This window comes from Procambarus clarkii, chromosome 63 (genome assembly GCF_040958095.1).
Source record: "Procambarus clarkii isolate CNS0578487 chromosome 63, FALCON_Pclarkii_2.0, whole genome shotgun sequence".
Lineage (NCBI taxonomy): Eukaryota > Metazoa > Arthropoda > Malacostraca > Decapoda > Cambaridae > Procambarus > Procambarus clarkii.
In genome coordinates, this window is record NC_091212.1 from 9,641,014 (window position 1) to 9,663,309 (window position 22,296).

At 42.4% G+C, this 22,296-nt stretch overlaps 1 protein-coding gene across 1 annotated transcript in view; it reads left to right on the top strand.

Annotated features, from left to right (window-relative positions):
• Window positions 1-22,296, top strand: part of LOC123769681 (Dynein heavy chain 1) — a 299,861-nt gene that overhangs the window by 145,678 nt on the left and 131,887 nt on the right. The window contains 7 exon segments of the mRNA XM_069308664.1: window positions 5,181-5,375; window positions 8,819-8,957; window positions 12,489-12,646; window positions 13,120-13,238; window positions 17,027-17,154; window positions 17,960-18,156; window positions 19,511-19,696. Of these exon segments, the coding sequence (XP_069164765.1) occupies window positions 5,181-5,375; window positions 8,819-8,957; window positions 12,489-12,646; window positions 13,120-13,238; window positions 17,027-17,154; window positions 17,960-18,156; window positions 19,511-19,696 (1,122 nt within the window).

Below are 22,296 nucleotides of genomic sequence, written 5' to 3' on the forward strand. Positions count from 1 at the left end.
CGGCAGGTATTGGGTCTCTTCATCACCTTCACTGAAACACTGTGGTATTGTAGTAAGCTTCTACACTCAATGTTTTGTCTAGCTGCTTGCCAGATCATGCCCGTAGCTCCACATCCTGATATATACTATGAATTTGTATAAATAATAGAGAGGTTTCTGTGAAATATTTAATAATTGGTGTTGCTTGAATAACAAAATATTTGTTCATATTTAAAATTCCATTGATAGTGAACTTTAATTCATTTTTTTTTAAGTTTTTCCTGTTATTTTTTGTGAATAATCAATTTTGGCTTTGATGGTAATGATGATAATTTTTAACGTTCTGGTCATAGAAGTTCTAATTCAATATTGACACATGAACAATATTTTAAGTTTGACGTAGCTGATTAAAAATATTTTTTACCAAACAGAAAATGGCGTTTGGTGTTTTTCAGGTAAACAGCCCCTATTTATAAACCTTTGCTTTGTTAACGAGGATGCTAGGTGTCACCTCCTTGATGCTGTGTATACACGCGTTGTTTGTAAATACCTTAGTTAGCAGGTGTTTACTTGTATTTCCAGTATTAAACCCAACACACCATTTCCAATATTAAATAGGAACCATTATTTTCAAACATTAAGGAGGAAGTAGAATTTCAAAGAGTTTCAAATTGCTGTAAATTTCAAATTGAATTTCAAATTTCAAATTGAATTCAAATTGAATTCAAATTGAATTTCCGAATTTCAAATTGCTGTAAACTATTTACAGCATTATGAAGCGGATTATTTACAACATTACACAGGCCAATTTATTTATAGCTTTAGGCTTGAAAGAATATTTCCATCATTGAAGGGAAGAAACTATTTTCTGTTGAAAAGAGGAAAATTATTTCCATCATTGAGGGAGTAGAGAACATTTTCAGGTTTAAAGAGATGCCTATTCTTAGATATAGCAAGAGGAGCTTATTTTCGCCATAAAATAGTAGAGTATTTTTCTGTATAAAGGGAAGACGAGATATAATGCTTCACTGTGACAACAGTGAAGCAACTATCTACGTTTAGTAAAAACACGCACATAACAGACAGTATAAACGTTCACACTTGTGTTAAGCGAAGCTGTTGATGACTGACAGTCAGTGAACTACACGACAGTGACGGTGTTGGTGGTCTAACACCGTCACTGAACCACACGACAGTGACGGTGTTGGTGGTCTAACACCGTCACTGGACCACACGACAGTGACGGTGTTGGTGGACTAACACAGTCACTGGACCACACGACAGTGACGGTGTTGGTGGTCTAACACAGTCACTGAACCACACGACAGTGACGGTGTTGGTGGTCTAACACAGTCACTGGACCACACGACAGTGACAGTGATGGTGGTCTAACACCGTCACTGGACCACACGGCAGTGACGGTGTTGGTGGTCTAACACCGTCACTGAACCACACGACAGTGACGGTGTTGGTGGACTAACACAGTCACTGGACCACACGACAGTGACGGTGTTGGTGGTCTAACACAGTCACTGAACCACACGACAGTGACGGTGTTGGTGGTCTAACACAGTCACTGGACCACACGACAGTGACGGTGTTGGTGGTCTAACACAGTCACTGAACCACACGACAGTGACGGTGTTGGTGGTCTAACACAGTCACTGAACCACACGACAGTGACAGTGTTGGTGATCTAACACAGTCACTGGACCACACGACAGTGTGGTCCAGTGACCACACTTCTCGGTGGTGAAGCACCACCAAGATTCACAGAAAAATCAGTTAAAAAAACAGAAACAAAGATTTGCTGAAATTCACAGAACAGAAAAGTGGAATGGAAACGAAGCATCCCAGAGAGTTACTGAGAAAAGTTTGACAGAAATGAAGTGCTGCCAAGATTCTTGGAAAAGAAAAGTGTGACAGAAGGAAACATTTCTCAGGTGAAAGGTAAAAAACTGCAAAGGAAACAAGGTGTAACTGAGATTCACAGAAAAGCAAGCGTGATGGAAAAGAAGTATTGCCGAGATTGACAAAACAAAAAAGTCTGACGGAAACTATGAGTCGCCAAGACTCACATAAAAAAAAAGTGCGATGCAAAGGAAGCATCGCTGAGATTCATGGGACAAAAAAGTGCAACAGGAATTACGTATCACAGAGGTTTATGGAAAAATAATGTGACCAAAATGAAGCGTTGCCAAAATTAACGGAACAAAAATAGTGCGACAGAAACGAAGTGTCATCGACATTCATGGAAAAAAAGAAGTGGCATAAAAATGAAGTGTCGCTGAGATTCACAGAAAAAAATAAGTGCGATGGAAATGAAGTATCACAAAAGCCAAAACGCTTGGTTGTAGTCGCAATTTACACTACTTAACGCTGATAGCGGTGACGTCACTGCTGTTAGCGGCAAAATCACTATTGATATTGGCAACGAAACTGCTAGTAGCGGCCTCCCCACTACTGATAATGGCGACGTTACTACTGGTAGTGTCGACGCTACTATTTGTAGCGGCAGCGTCACTGCTGATAGTGGCGACATCACTGCTGAGACGGCACCGTCACTGCTGATAGCGGGAGTGGGTGCCTCCCATCTTGCGTATCCCTGGACCTAATTCTAATAATACTCTTGTATATATTAGTCTTAATCTCTTATGATTAAGACTTTGTGTACATATTTTATCTGGCATTATATACTGTGCATGAAGGCTATCCGAGACCATTGTCGCTCCTTATAGACAGTGACCCCAGTGTGGCAGTATGTGACCCCAGTGTGGCAATATGTGACCCCAGTGTGCCAATATCTGACCCCAGTGAGGAAGTATGTGACCCCAGTGTGGCAATATGTGACCCCAGTGAGGAAGTATGTGACCCCAGTGTGGCAATATGTGACCCCAGTGTGGCAGTATGTGACCCCAGTGTGGCAATATGTGACCCCAGTGTGGCAATATGTGACCCCAGTGAGGCAGTATGTGACCCCAGTGTGGCAATATGTGACCCCAGTGTGGCAGTATGTGACCCCAGTGGCAGTATGTGACCCCAGTGTGGCAATATGTGACTCCAGTGTGGCAGTAACACGGTATATATGTGGCCTGCCGAGGTCCTACCTAACTATGGTCTCGTGAGATACTGTTACATGTCCCTTGAGCTGTAAGCAGGTCAAACATCTGTCAACATAATGAACAATCTCCTTATCACTACACTCTCTGCTCCAATACTACGCTCTGCTACAATATTGTTTTAAGAGGGGGGCCTCGTAGCCTGGTGGATAGCGCGCACGACTCGTAATTCTGTGGCGCGGGTTCGATTCCCGCACGAGGCAGAAACAAATGGGCAAAGTTTCTTTCACCCTGAATGTCCCTGTTACCTAGCAGTAAATAGGTACCTGGGTGTTAGTCAGCTGTGACGGGCTGCTTCCTGGGGGTGGAGGCCTGGTCGAGGACCGGGCCGCGGGGACACTAAAGCCCCGAAATCATCTCAAGATAACCTCAAGATATATCAATTTTTGGCCAAAAGTACTTCAATCGACCTTGCTGGAGTGTACGATCCTTTCCTGGATGTGCACTTGCAGGAGCATCATGGGTAATTTTTAACACAGTTGGTACCACGACAGCTGGAACAACTAACTGACAACATTTCCTCAGGGCTGTCCTTAGTTTTACTACACTACACAGTAAATTGTCTAACATCACTAACTCTTTCAATGGTGCTGGAGGTTTGTGAATCGGGCGAGTATCTTGCTTAGTCAAAAACGTAATGACGGGTGCCCATATGGGGTCTTGTCTCTGTTCCGTCTCGACTACTGTAGCATCTATTGCTGGATAATTTAACTGAATTTGTAGCTACGTGTCGAGAAAAAGCATCGGCTACAACATTTTGCTTTCCTGGAATATAACCAAATGTGGGATTGAACTCTTGAATGCTGAGCAAATATCTAGCAAACATGTGACCCCAGTGTGGCAGTATGTGACCCCAGTAAGGTAGTATTTGACCCCCAGTGAGGCAGTATGTGACCCTAGTGTGGCAGTATGTGACCCTAGTGTGGTAGTATGTAACCCCAGTGTGACAGTATGTGACCCCCCAGTGTGGTAGTATGTAACACCAGTGTGACAGTATGTGACCCCAGTGAGGAAGTATTTGACCCCCAGTGAGGCAGTATGTGACCCCAGTGTGGTAGTATGTAACACCAGTGTGACAGTATGTGACCCCCAGTGTGATAGTATGTGACCCCAGTGTGACAGTATGTGACCCCAGTGTGACAGTATGTGACCCCAGTGAGGCAGTATGTGACCCCAGTGTTCCAGTATGTGACCCCAGTGTTCCAGTATGTGACCCCAGTGTGGCAGTATGTGACCCCAGTGTGGCAGTATGTGACCCTACTGAGGAAGTATGTGACCCCAGTGTGGCAGTATGTGACCCCAGTGTGGCAGTATGTGACCCCAGTGTGGCAGTATGTGACCCTAGTGAGGAAGTATGTGACCCCAGTGTGACAGTATGCGACCCCAGGGAGGCAGTACGTGACCCCCAGGGAGGCAGTACGTGACCCCCAGGGAGGCAGTACGTGACCCCCAGGGAGGCAGTATGTGACCCCAGGGAGGCTGTATGTGACCCCCAGGGAGGCAGTATGTGACCCCCAGGGAGGCAGTATGTGACCCCCAGGGAGGCAGTATTCTGTTCATGTACATACTAAGTCAATCTGTATATACACTCACACGCACTCATATACAAAATTACTGTACATCTACTTGACTACTAAATGCATGCATTTGTATATATTAGCATTTATAAATACGTTTTTCCTGTAGTGTAAAGGTTTTATTACTGAAGAAGGAAGTCTAGATTTTTTCTGTATGAAGACTAGCGAGTTGAAGGCGTACTTAACTGTTTTGCATGCTGGCCCCCCTTCATGTTGTATCTCTGTCTCACCATGTACATACTTGTTCTATCCTCCACCCCATCACCTCCTCAACCTACCCTCTACTCACCGCAAAATAATCGACGGCGACGCCTGCAACATGGCGACTCCACCACATCAACGTTGGTTTGACGGCTGTTGCAATGGTTTGATGGTCACGTCAACTGTGACCATCATAACTACGACTGCTGCAACTGTACTACGCCGTCAACAACGCCGTTGACAACGGGTGGTACTTCTCACACCTACGTCAACTGCCCCTCGGCTTTGCATACGACGGCAACAGAACCTGGGTTACCACGGGCGCCAGGTCCTGCCAGAAAATCTGAAGATCCAATTCCGGAACGTGGCCATGATGGTCCCGGACCGCCAGATCATCATCAGGGTGAAACTGGCCTCGTGTGGCTTCCTAGAGAACATAACACTAGCGCGCAAGTTCTACACGTTGTACAAGCTGTGTGAGGAACAGCTCACTAAGCAGGTGGGTGCATGTCGCCTCTTCTCTTAAGTTCTCTCACATAATAACGCTTCACATTCTTTTACTTCTTCCTCTTCTTCATTCTTCTTCATTTGCTTCTCCTTCTCTTTATCTTTTTCTTCTTTTTATGTACCTAAGAAAGGAAGCTACTGCAGGACGAGACTTCAAGTTATACCCCCTGCTACTGCCAATCATATTTGTTTAACCTGCGCTTGAAACAATCTTGCACATTGATCCCACGTCTCTGTTTTTACTGGAAATTAATTCCATAGGTCTACAATTTCATTCACAAACCAGTATTTACAATGACCTTTTCTTGTGTATAAACCTATTCCGTTTGTATTAATTGTTTCGTAATTTATTTTGAGTTGAGATTTTTAACACATTATTTTGTATACATGAATAATGTTTCCACCTACGCATCGCCTTTTTATTGAATGTAAAACAAATTTGTTGTTGTCTCTCCGAATAGGAAGCTCCCAATGTCTGGAAATATCATATGAAAGCTAGTCTATCTTGAGAGTTTATCTTGAGATGATTTCGGGGCTTTTTAGTGTCCCCGCGGCCCGGTCCTCGACCAGACCTCCACCCTCAGGAAGCAGCCCGTGACAGCTGACTAACTCCCAGCTACCTAATTACTGCTAGGTAACAGGGGCATACAGGGTGAAAGAAACTTTGCCCATTTGTTTCTGCCTCGTGCGGGAATCGAACCCGCGCCACAGAATTACGAGTCCTGCGCGCTATCCACCAGGCTACGAGGCCCCTATGCAGCTGTCTATGCAGCTGTCCACCAGGCTACGAGACCCCCCAAGGCAGCTGTCTATGTTAAAACTTTAAAATATGAAAGTGAAAAAGATATTACTCAAGAACACTAGTGATTTTAAATCGAAAAAAAATCTATATAACACTGTTCGAAGTATAAAATTAAGATTTGGGATTAATATCTAGAAACTTTTCTGATCAAGATATCTAATAATTTTCTTCAGCTTTATTTTGCACTTACTGAAGTGCAAAAATTATCTTCACGTAATGAAGATTGTGCAGTTCAGTCTCAGTTACCGGACATAAATGGACATAAGCTCAAGTGAATGAGCGTACAGAAAATTATGACAAAGCCGATACTGGTAATTAGAAACCTTCTTTATGAAGGGAGATTAAGATAACTCTTTTTCATTCACTAGAATGGCGATGCGTATGAGTGATGAGATTAAATTTTGCAAATGAATGGAAGTGTGTAGCGAAATTTATATTGATAGAATGATAAATAAATAATTAACAAAACGTAACAGGAAACAATGAATACATATTGGATATGTTTTGATCTATAGATGGCCTGAGTAAATATTGGTTTGGAACCACAGTTGTTGATTTATGCCCGAAACGCTTTGCGTAATAGTGGCTTTAGGCATTGTATGTACTAGCTATACCTATAAGTTAAACAATCCTTGTAAATATTTATTGTATGTATGTACCTTACCTAAATAAAATTGTATTGTATTGTATTGTATTGTATTCACGGAATAAATTACCAGGAAACAATTTCTATATTTAATCGTGTTTCTTGCCCACAGATTCCTGTTTTCTATATTCATCAGTGTTTACGTAGATGTAGATTATGTCTATGTACATTATCTATTTTAATGTGCACACATGTGTTCCTAATTTATAAGATTTATTTGTTATACTGATGAGCAAATAAATATCAATAGATGTAAAAAGTTATAATATTTCTTTAGGGCAGTATTATGTGTATGTCTGTGTACCCAGACATACACATAATATCAGACATATCATACCATACTGTGTGGTATATGATATGATACTATTATCATATCAAAAAAATCTTTTGAAATCCACATACAATGTTTATCATTTTTTAGGTAAAATTTCTCAACTACTTTCCCATTATGATTTCTTAGTTACATTTGATGAGCAGCAAACATTCCTTGCACCATCTTTTCTCAAAATCCCTGCCATTGCTGTCATCTAACAACAGGAGACCCAGCACACTCATCCTGGAACTTATCAACTTATGTCCAGACAAGTGTTCCTATTTGGCTATGAGTGATTTTGTTGTGCTGCAATAATTGTTTATCTGACAATCAACACCAGTGTTGATTGTCCTATGCTATCACTCTTTTCCTGACACACGTGACTTAAATACCTGCGTTACTCTCTTCCCCTTCTTTTTTTTCTTCTTCTTTTTCTTCTCCTTCTTCTCCATCTTCTTCTTCTTCTCCTTTCTCTTCTTCTTCTTCTTCTTCTTCTTCTTCTTCTTCTTCTTCTTCTTCTTCTTCTTCTCCTTCTTCTTCTTCTTCTTCTTCTTCTTCTTCTTCTTCTTCTTCTTCTTCTTCTTCTTCTTCTTCTTCTTCTTCTTCTTCTTCTTCTTCTTCTTCTTCTTCTTCTTCTTCTTCTTCTTCTTCTTCTTCTTCTTCTTCTTCTTCTTCTTCTTCTTCTTCTTCTTCTTCTTCTTCTTCTTCTTCTTCTTCTTCTTCTTCTTCTTCTTCTTCTTCTTCTTCTTCTTCTTCTTCTTCTTCTTCTTCTTCTTCTTCTTCTTCTTCTTCTTCTTCTTCTTCTTCTTCTTCTTCTTCTTCTTCTTCTTCTTCTTCTTCTTCTTCTTCTTCTTCTTCTTCTTCTTCTTCTTCTTCTTCTTCTTCTTCTTCTTCTCCTTTCTCTTCTTCTTCTTCTTCTTCTTCTTCTTCTTCTTCTTCTTCTTCTTCTTCTTCTTCTTCTTCTTCTTCTTCTTCTTCTTCTTCTTCTTCTTCTTCTTCTTCTCCTTTCTCTTCTTCTTCTTCTTCTTCTTCTTCTTCTTCTTCTTCTTCTTCTTCTTCTTCTTCTTCTTCTTCTTCTTCTTCTTCTTCTTCTTCTTCTTCTTCTTCTTCTTCTTCTTCTTCTTCTTCTTCTTCTTCTTCTTCTTCTTCTTCTTCTTCTTCTTCTTCTTCTTCTTCTCCTTCCTCTTCTTCTCCTTCTCCACCTTCTTATTCTTCATCTTCTTTTTCTTCTTCTTTTTCATCATAATCATCATCATTATCTTCTTCTTTCCTTTTCCTTTCCCTTTCTTTTTCTTCTTCCTGTTCTTTTCTTCTTTTTCTTCCCTCTTACACAAGTTACAGATAGAAGGGTTACACAGCAAGGCAGCTGTGTAGCCTTCTTACCTCCTACCTTCCTAAGACAGTGTTGTGACCTTCCTACCTTCTCAAAGCAGCTGTGTGAACTTTCTAGCCCCCTTCCTTTCCAAGGTTAGTGTGTGACCTTTGCTCCTACCTTCCCTAGTCTGGTATGTAACCTTCCAGTCTCCTCCCTTCCCAAAGCTTCTCTGGGACCTTGCTACCAACTACCTTTTCGAGGTAGCTGTTCGGCCTACTACCCTACGTTCCAATGTGATCTTTCCTCCACTTACAATCCCAAGGCAGCTGTGTGACCTTCGTACTCCCTCCTTTCCGCAGGTCCACTACGACTTCGGGCTGCGCAATATCCTGTCGGTGCTGAGGACGTTGGGGGCGTCCAAGAGAGCCAACGCCAAGGACTCTGAGGCCACCATAGTGATGAGGGTCCTCAGGGACATGAACCTCTCCAAGCTAGTCGGTCAGTACTACCACCTCCTCCAATGCATGAACTACCACCTTATACCAACATTCTCACCTCTCTATTCTTTATATCTAATATCTTGTTTATTTCATTTTAGTCGTGGGGATCAGTGTTGTTAGCGCTAAGAACTTCTCATAAAACGATGTTTGATTTTGTAGGTGGTCCCTAAGATTCTGAGAAATATTTATTTATTTCTAGCAGGGTTAGGCTAGCTGGGTAGTTGGTTCTAGCCGCTGTTCTGAACCGTTTACTGGTGCTTGGGCAGGAAGCTGTCATGATGAGTCAGCTGGAAGCTGTCATTTATGAAAATGACATCGCGAGTAAAGCTAAGACCCAACCAAAACTGTTCCACAGCCACATCAAGAGGAAAACAACAGTGAAGGAACAAGTCATGAAACTGAGAAAAGGGGAGAACATATACACAGAGAACGATAAAGAGGTGTGTGAAAAACTCATCAAGAGATTCCAGGAGATCTTCACAATAGAACAAGGAGAGGTCCTTGCACTAAATGAGGATACAAACTGATCATCCCTGCAGGATGTTTACCTCACCAGTGATGAGGTCAAAAGGAATCTGTTGGAGCTGAACGTGTCAAAGGCTGTTGGGCCTGACAGAATCTCACCGTGGATTCTAAAAGAAGGTGCAGAAGCACTAAGTGTGCCACTCTCTATGGTGTATAACAGGTCACTGGAAATGGGAGACCTTCCGGAAAGTTGGAAGACAGCTAATGTAGTCCCAATTTACTAAAAGGGTGACAGGCAAGAGGAACTGAACTACAGGCCAGTTTCCCTAACTTGTATACCATGCAAGGTGATGGAGAAGATTGTGAGGAAAAGGCTCGTAGAGCATCTGGAGGGAAAGAGCTTTGTAACACACCACCAGCATGGGTTCAGAGATGGTAAATCATGCCTTGCAGGCCTAGCAGAATTCTATGACCAAGCAACACAAATTAGGCAGGAAAGAGAAGGGTATGCAGACTGCATTTTCTTGGACTGTCAGAAAGCCTTTGACACAGTACCTCACAAAAGGCTGTTACAAAAGTTGGAGCAGCAGGCAGGAGTAAAAGGTAAGGTGCTCCAGTGGATAATGGAGTATCAGCAATAGAAAACAGCTAGTAACGGTGAGGGGGGAGGCATCAGAGTGGCGAGATATCACCAGTGGAGTCCCACAGTTCTCTGTATTCGGACTCATCCTGTTTCTAGCATATGTAAACGACCTTCCAGAGGGTATTGACTCATTCCTCTCAATGTTTGCTGACGATGCAAAAATTGTGAGAAGAATCAAAACAGATGAAGATAGACAGAGAATACAGAACGACCTGGACAAACTGGAGGAATGGTCTAGAAAATGGCTGCTAAAGTTCAGCTCAGGAAAGTGTAAAGCAATGAAATTAGGCGAAGGGAGCAGAAGGCTGAACACAAGGTACCATCTGGGAAGGGAAATCCTACAAGAGTCAAATAAAGAGAAAGATCTGGGGGTCGATATGACACCGAACCTGTCCCTAGAGGCCCACATCAAAAGGATATCATCAGCGGCATATGCTAGACTGGCCAATATAAGAACTGCCTTTAGAAACTTGTGTAAGGAATCGTTCAGGACCCTGTATACCACTTATGTAAGACCAATCCTGGAGTATGCAGCTCCAGCCTGGAGTCCATACCTAGTTAAACACGAGACGAAGTTAGAGAAGATTCAGAGGTATGCCACCAGACTGGTCCCGGAACTGAGAGGAATGAGTTACGAGGAAAGGCTAAGGGAGCTGAACCTCACAACCCTGGAAAACAGAAGAGTAAGGGGAGACATGATAACCACCTACAAAATTCTCAGGGGAATTGACAGGGTGGACAAAGACAAACTCTTTAGCGCGGGTGGAACACGAACAAGGGGACATATGTGGAAACTTAGAACCCAAATGAGCCACAGAGACGTTAGAAAGAATTTTTTCAGTGTCAGAGTAGTTAATAAATGGAATGCATTAAGTAGTGTTGTTGTGGAGGCTGACGTTTCAAACAGTTTCAAATGTAGATATGAAAGAGCCCAATAGGCTCAAGAATCTGTACACCAGGTGATTGACAATTGAGAGGCGGGTTCAAAGAGCCAGAGCTCAACCCTCGCAAACACAACTAGGTGAGTACATCTAGGTGAGTATATCAGAGGGAAACAATTATATTAGTTTTATGAGAAAAGCTACATCGTCTTCCCAACTTGGCGCCTTCTTTTGATAACTACTGTATAAGATAAAGAGACAGGCAGTGACAGTCACAGACAGAATGAGAGGCAGAGACATACAGAGATACAGTCATAAAGAGCCAGAAACAGACTAGGTCAGATAGATAGAATTAGGCCTGCAGCGAGACCAAGTCGACCAGGGTAAAGAGGAAAATAAATTGGAAGACAGGCAGAGATTGACAGAGAGACAGAGACAGGGAGAGAAGAAAGGAGAAGGAGGATGTTTGAAGAGTGGGAAGGAGGGAAGAGGTGGAGAGGGGGATGAGGGTTGGGAAGGGGAGGTGAGAAATTGGGAGAGGGGGTGCAAAGGGAAGGAGAGGAGGAGTAGTGGAGCGAGGGATATTTAAACAAAGAAGAAGAGGGGGAGAGAGAGAGAAAGCCCGGGGGGGGGGGGGTTGGAGCGGGACACATTCTCCCCGTAGTAAGATGATGTAGAGGTTCATGGCGGCTGTTGAGACCCATTATGTCTGAGGGCCTCTCTAACCAGGCCGCCTCCACCCTTCTTGTTATTTTTTTTTGTCTCATCATTTATATTATTACTTATGGAATTAATGATAATTATGTTAGGTGAGTTGTCACTAATATCTCTCTCTCTCTCTTTCTTCTATCTCCCCTAACTCCTCTCTTTTTCTTCACTCCTCTCTCTCTCTCTCTCTCTCTCTCTCTCTCTCTCTCTCTCTCTCTCTCTCTCTCTCTCTCTCTCTCTCTCTCTCTCTCTCTCTCTCTCTCTCTCTCTCTCTCTCTCTCTCTCTCTCTCTCTCTCTCTCTCTCTCTGTCTCTCTGTCTCTCTCTCTCACTTCTCTCTCTCATTTATCTCTCTCTTATCACTCTCTTATCTCTCTCTTTTCTCTCTCTCTTATCTCTCTCTCTCTTCTCTCTCTATTCCCTCTCTCTGTTCTCTCCTATTGTCTCTCCTTTATCTCTCTTTTCTCTCTCCTTTCTCTCTCCTCTCTCTCTCTCTCATTCTGTCATTCCTGCACCTTGCCTCTTCTCTACCCCCTCTTGAGTGGCACTTGTCCCATTCATTGCTTGCCGTTTCCCGTCCCCCATAATCTCTACCTCTGCACCTGTACTTCTGTTCCCTCACATCGTCTGCTCTTTTCCCCTCCATCTCTATTTCTCCTCCTTCATCTTCTGCTCTCCCACCCCTGTCTCTACCTCCATGGTGTGCTCTCCCACCCCTGTCTCTACCTCCATGGTGTGCTCTCCCACCCCTGTCTCTACCTCCATGGTGTGCTCTCCCACCCCTGTCTCTACCTCCATGGTGTGCTCTCTCCACCACTCCAACACCACGACAGACGAGGACGAGCCGCTGTTCATGTCTCTGATCGAGGACCTCTTCCCTAATATGGCTCAAGAGAAAGGCTACCACAACCAACTCACCACCACCATTGGAGAGATCGTGGCTGAGCTGGGACTCGTCAACCACCCGCCCTGGACACTCAAGCTCACGCAGGTATGCTCCTCCTCACTCTTGCTCTTTCACCTTTCATAACCTGTATTATAAGAATGCTATTTTGTCGTATACATAATATATTAATGTGTTAATCGTTAGATTTAGGTTAGGTTAGGTTAGGTTAGGTTAGGTTAGATTTAGGTTAGGTTACCTTACCTTGCGGTTTCGTTGCATTGATTTCAAACATCAAATTCACCTCGGCCCAATCGGTTGGTTGTCTGGTCAACCAGACTGTTAGACGCAGCTGCTCGCAACGTGACGTATGAGTCACAGCCTGGTTGATATGGTATGCTTTGCATGTGCTTAACTTGTCCTCTTTTGAACACAATGAGAGGTGTTCTGTTTACAATTAAGTGTACTAATAATGCATGAGATAAGCATTATGAGAGATAGCAGGGTGCCTGGATGATGAGGGGGGGGGGGGGTTGAACAAGCAGGATGGTTCTGGGTTAACATTGATGTGTTATGACCAGCTGTACGAGACCCAGAGGGTGAGGCACGGCATGATGACTCTGGGCCCCAGCGGCGCCGGCAAGACCTCCTGCATCCACGTGTTGATGCGCGCCCTCACCAAGATGGGCCAGCCGCACAGGTATGGTTCACCACACCACATATGGTTCACCTCTACAGGTATGGTCCAGCCACACAGGTGCTGACCCCCCACGCCACGTATGGTTCACCTCTACAGGTATGGTCCAGCCACACAGGTACTGACCCCCCACGCCACGTATGGTTCACCTCTACAGGTATGGTCCAGCCACACAGGTACTGACCCCCCACGCCACGTATGGTTCACCTCTACAGGTATGGTCCAGCCACACAGGTACTGACCCCCCACGCCACGTATGGTTCACCTCTACAGGTATGGTCCAGTCACACAGGTACTGAATGGTCCTGTGCAACATTTGTTACAATGGCTACCATGTCAAACATATGTAGATGATGAATGTTGCATGATGACGATGATAATGACGAATGTTGCTGACGAATGAAAGAGTGAAATGATGTAAGGTTGCAAAGTGTATGGGAAAAACAATTGAAAAAAAATAAAAAAACAAATTTAACACAAAAAATGTCAAAAGAATCGTTCAGTGCATATCGGGTAGGAAGTTCTTTTTTGATAAAAGTGCAATTAAACCCCAAAATGAATCGTCCATGTACCAAAATAGTTCGTGCATAGAAAATGTCGAAAGGAATAACTTACTGACAAAAATGGAAGTGTGTGAGGAGTGGGAAGATAAGCAAGGAGGAAGAGGAGGAGGATAATATGGCAAAGATGAATCAAATTATGAAGATGAGCTATTAGAATAGGTTTGAAGTGTGAATAATATTAAATGAGTGAAGAAAGTTACATATTTAACTTAGATGTAAAGAAAATGCTGTCTCGTTGGCAGGATGTAGAAAGTTCTCTCACTGTGCCCCCGGAAAGGGGAAGGGGAAGGGCGGCCTTCTTCAGATACTCTTGTCTCTATCTCTATTCCCCTCCAGAAGAACCGCAGGTAATAACAATCTATTTATGTATACGAGGAAAGGGACTAGCCGTCTTTGTTATGAGAAAATTTGAAATGTAGCCTCAAAGAGGGAATCAAAACTGAGCCACACACAGAAACTATTTGGCTAGAATTAAACGAAAAAGCAAATAATCTTATAATTGAAGTTATATACAGGCCACCAAACTTAGACAAAATGGAAGCAAAGCATATATGGAATGAAATATCTAGTGCATCCAGGTCTAACAGTATTTATGTCATAGGTGACTTTAATTTTAGTGGAGTAAATTGGGTTAACAGAATAGGGAATAATGAAGCAGAAGATTTTCTAGAAATAATTGACGATTGATTTCTAACACAACACGTTAAGGAACCAACACAGGAAAATAATATTTTAGATTTAGTGTTAACTAACAGGGATACACAAACTAATGACATCGAAATAGGAAGTGAGCTTGGGAACAGTGATCACAAAGAAATCAGATTTAGTATAGAATGGATTAGATTTGTAGGGGAAAATTCTGTTAAAGTGCCAGATTTTCGAAAAGGTGATTTTATTACTCTAAGAAATTTTGGGGGAAAATAGATTGGAAAATCTTGGGTAGGGAAGGTGGGCCGGTTTTGGAGCGAGACGTGAACCAAGCGACGGGTGATGTAAAAAGGGATTTCGATGTGGATTCAAAATATAATCTATTTAAAAATAAAAAGACACGAGCTATATGGTGTATGGTGTTGAGATTGCAAAGTCGGATTGCGAAAGGGATCTGGGAATTATGATTAGTAAGAATTTAAAACCAAAAAATCAGTACATAAATGTTCTTAATAAGGCAAAGAGGACACTGAGATTTATTTATCGAAGCAAAACTATTAAGACACCTGGTGTTATTCTTCAGCTATTTCTTGCTCTGGTTAGGCCCCATTTAGATTATGCAGCACAGTTTTAGTCGCCGTACTATAGAATAAATATTAATTCACTAGAGCGCCTCCAGCATAGGATGATAAAGTTAATCTGGCAAATTAGAAACCTGTCATATGAGGAAAAATTGACAAGGCTTAAATTACATTCGCTGGAAAGGCGACGAGTTATGGATGACATGATAAAGGTGTACATGTGGATGAATGGACATAACAAATGTAATATTAATAGTGTATTAAAAGTATCAACACAGGACAGAACACGAAACAATGGGTATATATTGGATAAGTTTAGATTTGGGGAAGATCTAGGTAAATACTGGTTTAGTAACAGGGTTGTTAATTTGTGAAACCAATTACCGCATAACGTGGTGGAGGTGAACAATCCCTTGATTGTTTCAAGCGTTGGTTGGACATGTATATGAATGGGATTGGGTGCTTATAAATAGGAGCTGCCTATATATATATATATATATATATATATATATATATATATATATATATATATATATATATATATATATATATATATATATATATATATATATATATATATATATATTTGTGCTTTATTATGCATTTGATGGTTACAAGATATACATGGGTTGATACAAATATATATATATATATATATATATATATATATATATATATATATATATATATATATATATATATATATATATATATTATATATATATATATATATATATATATATATATATATATATATATATATATATATATATATATATATGACAATGTCAGACCAATGTCACTCCTTCTGAAGATGTATTAATATACGAAAGTACTTAAGGAAATTCCTGTTTCATTTTTCCTCCGTGGTCTGACATTGTCACATTTTTAATCACGTGTTTATTTTCGTGATACACACACACACACACACACACACACACACACACACACACACACACACACACACACACACACACACACACACACACACACACACACACACACACACACACATATATATATATATATATATATATATATATATATATATATATATATATATATATATATGTCGTACCTAGAAGCCAGAACGCACTTCTCGGCCTACCATACACACTACAGGCAGCCCCTTGGGTTCCTACACACTACTGCCAGCCACTTGCGTTCCTATACACTATACTAGCCCCATGGGTTCCTGTACACTATACCAGCCCCATGGGTTCCTGTACACTATACCAGCTCCATGGGTTCCTATACACTATTCCAGCCCCATGGGTTCCTGTACACTATTCCAGCCCCATGGGTTCCTATACACTATACCAGCCCCATTGGTTCCTGTACACTATACCAGCCCCATGGGTTCCTGTACACTATTCCAGCCCCATGGGTTCCTGTACACTATACCAGCCCCATGGGTTCCTGTACACTATTCCAGCCCCATGGGTTCCTGTACACTATACTAGCCCCATGGGTTCCTGTACACTATTCCAGCCCCATGGGTTCCTGTACACTATACTAGCCCCATGGGTTCCTGTACACTATACCAGCCCCATGGGTTCCTGTACACTATTCCAGCCCCATGGGTTCCTATACACTATACCAGCCCCATGGGTTCCTGTACACTATACCAGCCCCATGGGTTCCTGTACACTATACCAGCCCCATGGGTTCCTGTACACTATACCAGCCCCATGGGTTCCTGTTCACTATTCCAGCCCCATGGGTTCCTGTACACTATACCAGCCCCATGGGTTCCTGTACACTATTCCAGCCCCATGGGTTCCTGTACACTATACCAGCCCCATGGTTTCCTACACACTACTGCCATCTTTTGTTATTTTTCCTTCGTCTGAATATAAATTTACTCTAGTTTTCATATACAGGTGTAAACAGACATCACTACAGTCCGTTTATGCACTTTAAAGCTTTTAATCTGATACAAAGTCTTGCATAAGACAGGGAGAGAGGAGGCAAGTGGTAAATAAGTGTGTTTGGGCAGGGAGCTGAGAATGAACCCGAAGGCCATCACTTCAGCGCAGATGTTCGGGCGACTGGATGTGGCCACCAACGACTGGACCGATGGTATCTTCTCCACTCTCTGGAGGAAGACGCTCAAAGCTAAGAAAGGTGAGACATAAGAAGGAAAGAGAGAAAAGAATAGGGATAGAAGGACAATCACTATTTATGAATGAGTTCCAGAATGAGATAAATAATTGTCAAAGAGATAAATTATATTTTTGTATCCATAAAAATGACTACGAATTACATGTATAATATTGTTAAGACAACTGGTGCCAGTGCCAAGATGAATTGACCGGACTTGCTGGTGAGGTGTTTTCACTTGTCACACTGTACCTTTGTATTCAACCACTTGTTTATGTTAAACAACTTACTGTTGCCTCTATACTACTTAGTCTTTGATTAACGCAACTTTGGTTTACACTGCTCAATATTTAATAAGTTGTGTAAACCAACATATTCCTTGGTTTACACAAATTATAAATTTGTTTATACATACATTTTTGTGGTTTAAATACTTGGTTTAAGCAACATTTGGAAGCCCAAATTTTGTACTTGGTTTACATAATTCATTATTAGATTTATGCAGTTTTCTATTGGCATTACACAACGTATTCTTTAGCTTATATAAGTTAAAAAAAATTTACACAACTTACTATTTCGTTTATTCATACATTTTTGTTTACAGAACTTGGTCTTTGTAAAAATCTAATACTATTTTATTTACCCAACTTACTAACTGGCGAACAAAAATAATAGTTATTTTCAAAGTCTTTAAATCTCGTTTGACTGATCTATTAGTGAATGATTGGTACAACTGTTTGTTAACTAAACAATTTGGTCTAAACAGCTTGCTGTTAGATTTAATAGATTGGTTTTCAAGTTATTCACACAAGTTACAACTGATTTTCAGGTGAGCACATCTGGCTAGTACTGGATGGGCCCGTCGACGCCATATGGATAGAGAACCTAAACTCGGTGCTGGATGACAACAGGACGTTGACACTGGCCAATGGAGACAGAATACCTATGTCCCCGGCCTGCAAGGTCATCTTCGAGCCCTCAAACATCGAGAACGCCTCCCCGGCCACCGTCTCCAGAAATGGCATGGTAGGTGGATGGTTGTGGGTGGGTCATGGTGGCTGGTGGGTCCTGGTACATCAATGTGGGTCATAGTGGTTGGTAGGTCATAGTGGTTGGTGGGTCATGGTACGTCTAGGTGGGTCATTGTGGTTGGTGGGTTCTGGTACGTCTAGGTGGGTCATGGTGGTTGGTGGGTACTGGTACGTCTAGGTGGGTCATGGTGGTTGGTGGGTCCTGGTACGTCTAGGTGGGTCATGGTGGTTGGTGGGTCCTGGTATGTCTAGGTGGGTCATGGTGGTTGGTGGGTCCTGGTACATCTAGGTGGGTCATGATTGCTGGTGGGTCCTGGTACGTCTAGGTGGGTCATGGTGGTTGGTGGGTCCTGGTACGTCTAGGTGGGTCATGGTGGTTGGTGGGTACTGGTACGTCTAGGTGGGTCATGGTGGTTGGTGGGTCATGGTACGTCTAGGTGGGTCATAGTGGTTGGTGGGTCCTGGTACGCCTTAATTGGTGGGTCATGGTGGTTGGTGGATTCTAGTACATCTAGGTGGGTCATGGTGGCTGGTGGGTCCTGGTACATATAGGTGGGTCATGGTGGTTGGTGGGTCCTGGTACGTCTAGGTGGGTCATGGTGGTTGGTGGGTCCTGGTACATCTAGGTGGGTCATAGTGGTTGGTGGGTCATAGTGGTTGGTGGGTCCCAGTGGTTGAGGGCCAAAGTATTAATTATTGGATGGCACTAAGGATAATGTTCCCGTGGCAGCTGTGTACATCTTATCACTTGTCAGCAAGTGTAAGGTTCAGCTAGTATAAGGGTCAGCTGATGTAAGGTTTAGCTGGTGTAAGGCTCAGCTGGTGTAAGGATCAGCTGGTGTAAGGTTCAGCTGGTGTAAGGTTCAGCTGGTGTAAGGTTCAGCTGGTGTAAGGTTCAGCTGGTGTAAGGCTGAGCTGGTGTGAGGTTCAGCTGGTTTAAGGTTCAGCTGGTGTAAGGTTCAGCTGGTGTAAGGCTCAGCTGGTGTAAGGTTCAGCTGGTGTAAGGTTCAGCTGGTGTAAGGTTCAGCTGGTGAAAGGTTCAGCTGGTGTAAGGTTCAGCTGGTGTAAGGTTCAGCTGGTGTAAGGTTCAGCTGGTGTAAGGTTCAGCTGGTGTAAGGCTCACCTAGTATTCACCTCGTGCTCACCAGGTGAACAATTGCATCGGTGCTGAGAGCCTGGTGTTCACAGGTGAACAATAACAGGGGTGCTGAGAGCCTGGTGTTCACAGGTGAACAATAACAGGGGTGCTGAGAGCCTGGTGTTCACAGGTGAGCAATAACAGGGGTGCTGAGAGCTTGGTGTTCACAGGTGAACAATAACAGGGGTGCTGAGAGCTTGGTGTTCACCAGGTGTACATGAGCTCGTCGGGACTGGACTGGCAGCCGCTGTTGCAGGCGTGGGTGAAGACTCGTCCCCACCACGAGCAGGCCGTCCTCAATGACCTCTTCTCCACCTGTTTCTTCGAGCTGTTCACCTGGACCAAGCAGAACCTTCAGCTGTGTCTCCCCGTTCTGCAGGTCAACATCATCACCCAGGTCAGTGGTTGCTGGTCCTCGGCATTCTCCTTCCGTCTTAACCATATCTTTCCTCGCCTCACTCCTATCTATCCTCGCATCTCGCTCGTATCTATCATCTCGTGTTACTCGTATTAATCCTCACGTGTTGCTCGTGTCTATCCTCGCGTCCTGCTCAGTAGGGTAAAATGAGACTACAACCAACCACTTAATGCCGGCTTGCAATGTTGAAAGATTTAGCAAGGCCATGCTCATATAAGCAGGTCATGTTGAAAAGTCATGGTCATGCAAAGGGGTCAATGTTGCAAATTTGCATATTTACGAACGTGCAAGATGTTGCATAGTTGCATATTTACGAAAGTGCAAGATGTTGCAAAGTTGTAAGTAAATAGAAAGTTGCAAGTGAGCAAAGTGACAAGGAAAAACAACAACAAGAAAAATTTGTACTAGTAACAAAATAGATAGTACAACGAGAATGTAAACAAATAAAAAAACATTGAAATACTTAAATAAATACATAAGAGATATGACAAACTGTTGGTACAAAGATCTTCTTGCTATCATAAATATTACCGTAATTATGGACAATAATAACCCTATCATTTGCAGTACATCCATGGGCCGGATTATACTTGACGACGGTAAGCGTAATTATTTAAAAAAAACTTCGATTTTTTATGTAATTAGAAGACTTTCGTGTTCTTAGATATATTTCTGGTGCTCACTGGCAACCCAACCCAGTGAGACAGAGTGATATGGTGAGTTCATCATTGTGTTATGTGCAGGCCGAGGCGTTGTGAAGGCAGGAGTGTTTATAATTCAACCCACGCATTACTGATTAGCTGTTTCATGTCAAAATTCATTGTGCTTTATCCCTGTAGAATGGGTTTATTTTATATTGGTAGCTGTAAAGATAAGGCCAATAATACACAATCTGGGAACTATGTCTTGTAATACACGACCTGCAGCATTGCTGGAATAATAAATGGGATATGAGATGCTTCTCCTTTGCTGAGTGTTCCTGCCACATTATGGATGACTGTATTATATATCTGAAATTCATGAGTGCTATTGATGTGGTACTAATAACAATTGTAAGTGAAATAATTATGCATTCTAGATAGAAGTTTTTTTGTCAATACCAGCAGCTACTGAAGTACTTATCAGTTGCAATGATATTGCAAGCTTGCATCACTACGAATAATGAATAAACGATATAATATGAATGTCATTGAATATCAAATATTGTCATATATGTTAAACATTACGAATGGGCGAATATAATTTAAAATAGTCAAAATTTACAAAAATATAATATTTTGTTAATAATTAGAAGTTGTTGTTTGAAGAGATATTTGGCTGCAGTTTTGACATGTGTGAGTACTCCTCCGCATCAATAGCTTACGTAAGTGAGAATGTCTACGATAAATTAGCATCCCCCCCACCCCCCCTGGCACTTTAGAATTAAATTTCTCAGATAAATCGTTTTTTTCGAAGTCCAACTTCCGGTTCAATTTACAAGCAATACTTTTCAAGTGTTAATTTATTCGCACTTTTCAACTGTTAGCTTCAATTCTCATCTTCCTCCCCCTTTACTTACTCTTGAATCTTGTCACTATCTCGAATAGAAATAGATAGAAAGAATTCTATCTTGAATAGAATTCCAGTCTGCCCTGACCTTCTGCAGTTCTACGGCAGGGGGTCTCAGATGACATTGATTATGAGACGCTTCGCCAACACCCTCCATGCCCATTTCAGTATTTCCTGACTGTTTATAACCACATGTGGAAGGAGTCGCCAGTTCCTGAGGACTGGTTCGAGGCGGTTGTTTATCCTATTTGGAAATCAGGTTATTGAGGGACATCCCTTCAGGTTTTACGCCCCCATTGCCACACCACCACCTCTCCTCTTCTAAATTTGGCTTTCCCACGTTTCGTAATACGACTGATGTCTTAGTGAATTTGGAAGTCTATATTCGTTCTGCCTCTGCTGCAAAGACCTCTGTGGTTGCTTTCCTTTTAGACCTGGAAAAAGCGTATGACATCTCCTGGAGATATTATATTCTGTCCCAACTTCCTTCTGTTGGCCTTCATTGCAATTTCAGCTTACTCATCAGCTTCTCCTTCGACTCTATGTCGTCTTGATGCTCTGCGGTTATGATGCTCTGTTCTTCGTCGTCTTGATACTGGGTTATGCCTCAGCTCTCATGCCTTTCTTTCGTCCCCTACCCGGAATCTGCATGTTGAAACTGCCTTCCTGTCTTTTCAGGATCGTCGTGATGTCGTGATTATTAATGTCTTCACTACCTTGTGCAGTCTCAGAAACATCCTCACTCTCACATATGTTGTGACCATTACCCCTCCTGTAGGCTCTTTCATCACTTTCCTTTCTTGTACGATTGTTTTCCATTATTCTCTCAACTTTCATGTACCAATACTCGAAGTCTCCGTGGTGTAGTGGTAAGACACTCGCCTGGCGTTCCGCGAGCGCTATGTCATGGGTTCGTATCCTGGCCGGGGAGGATTTACTGGGCGCAATTCCTTAACTGTAGCCTCTGTTTAACGCAACAGTAAAATGTGTACTTGGATGAAAAAACGATTCTTCGCGGCAGGGGATCGTAT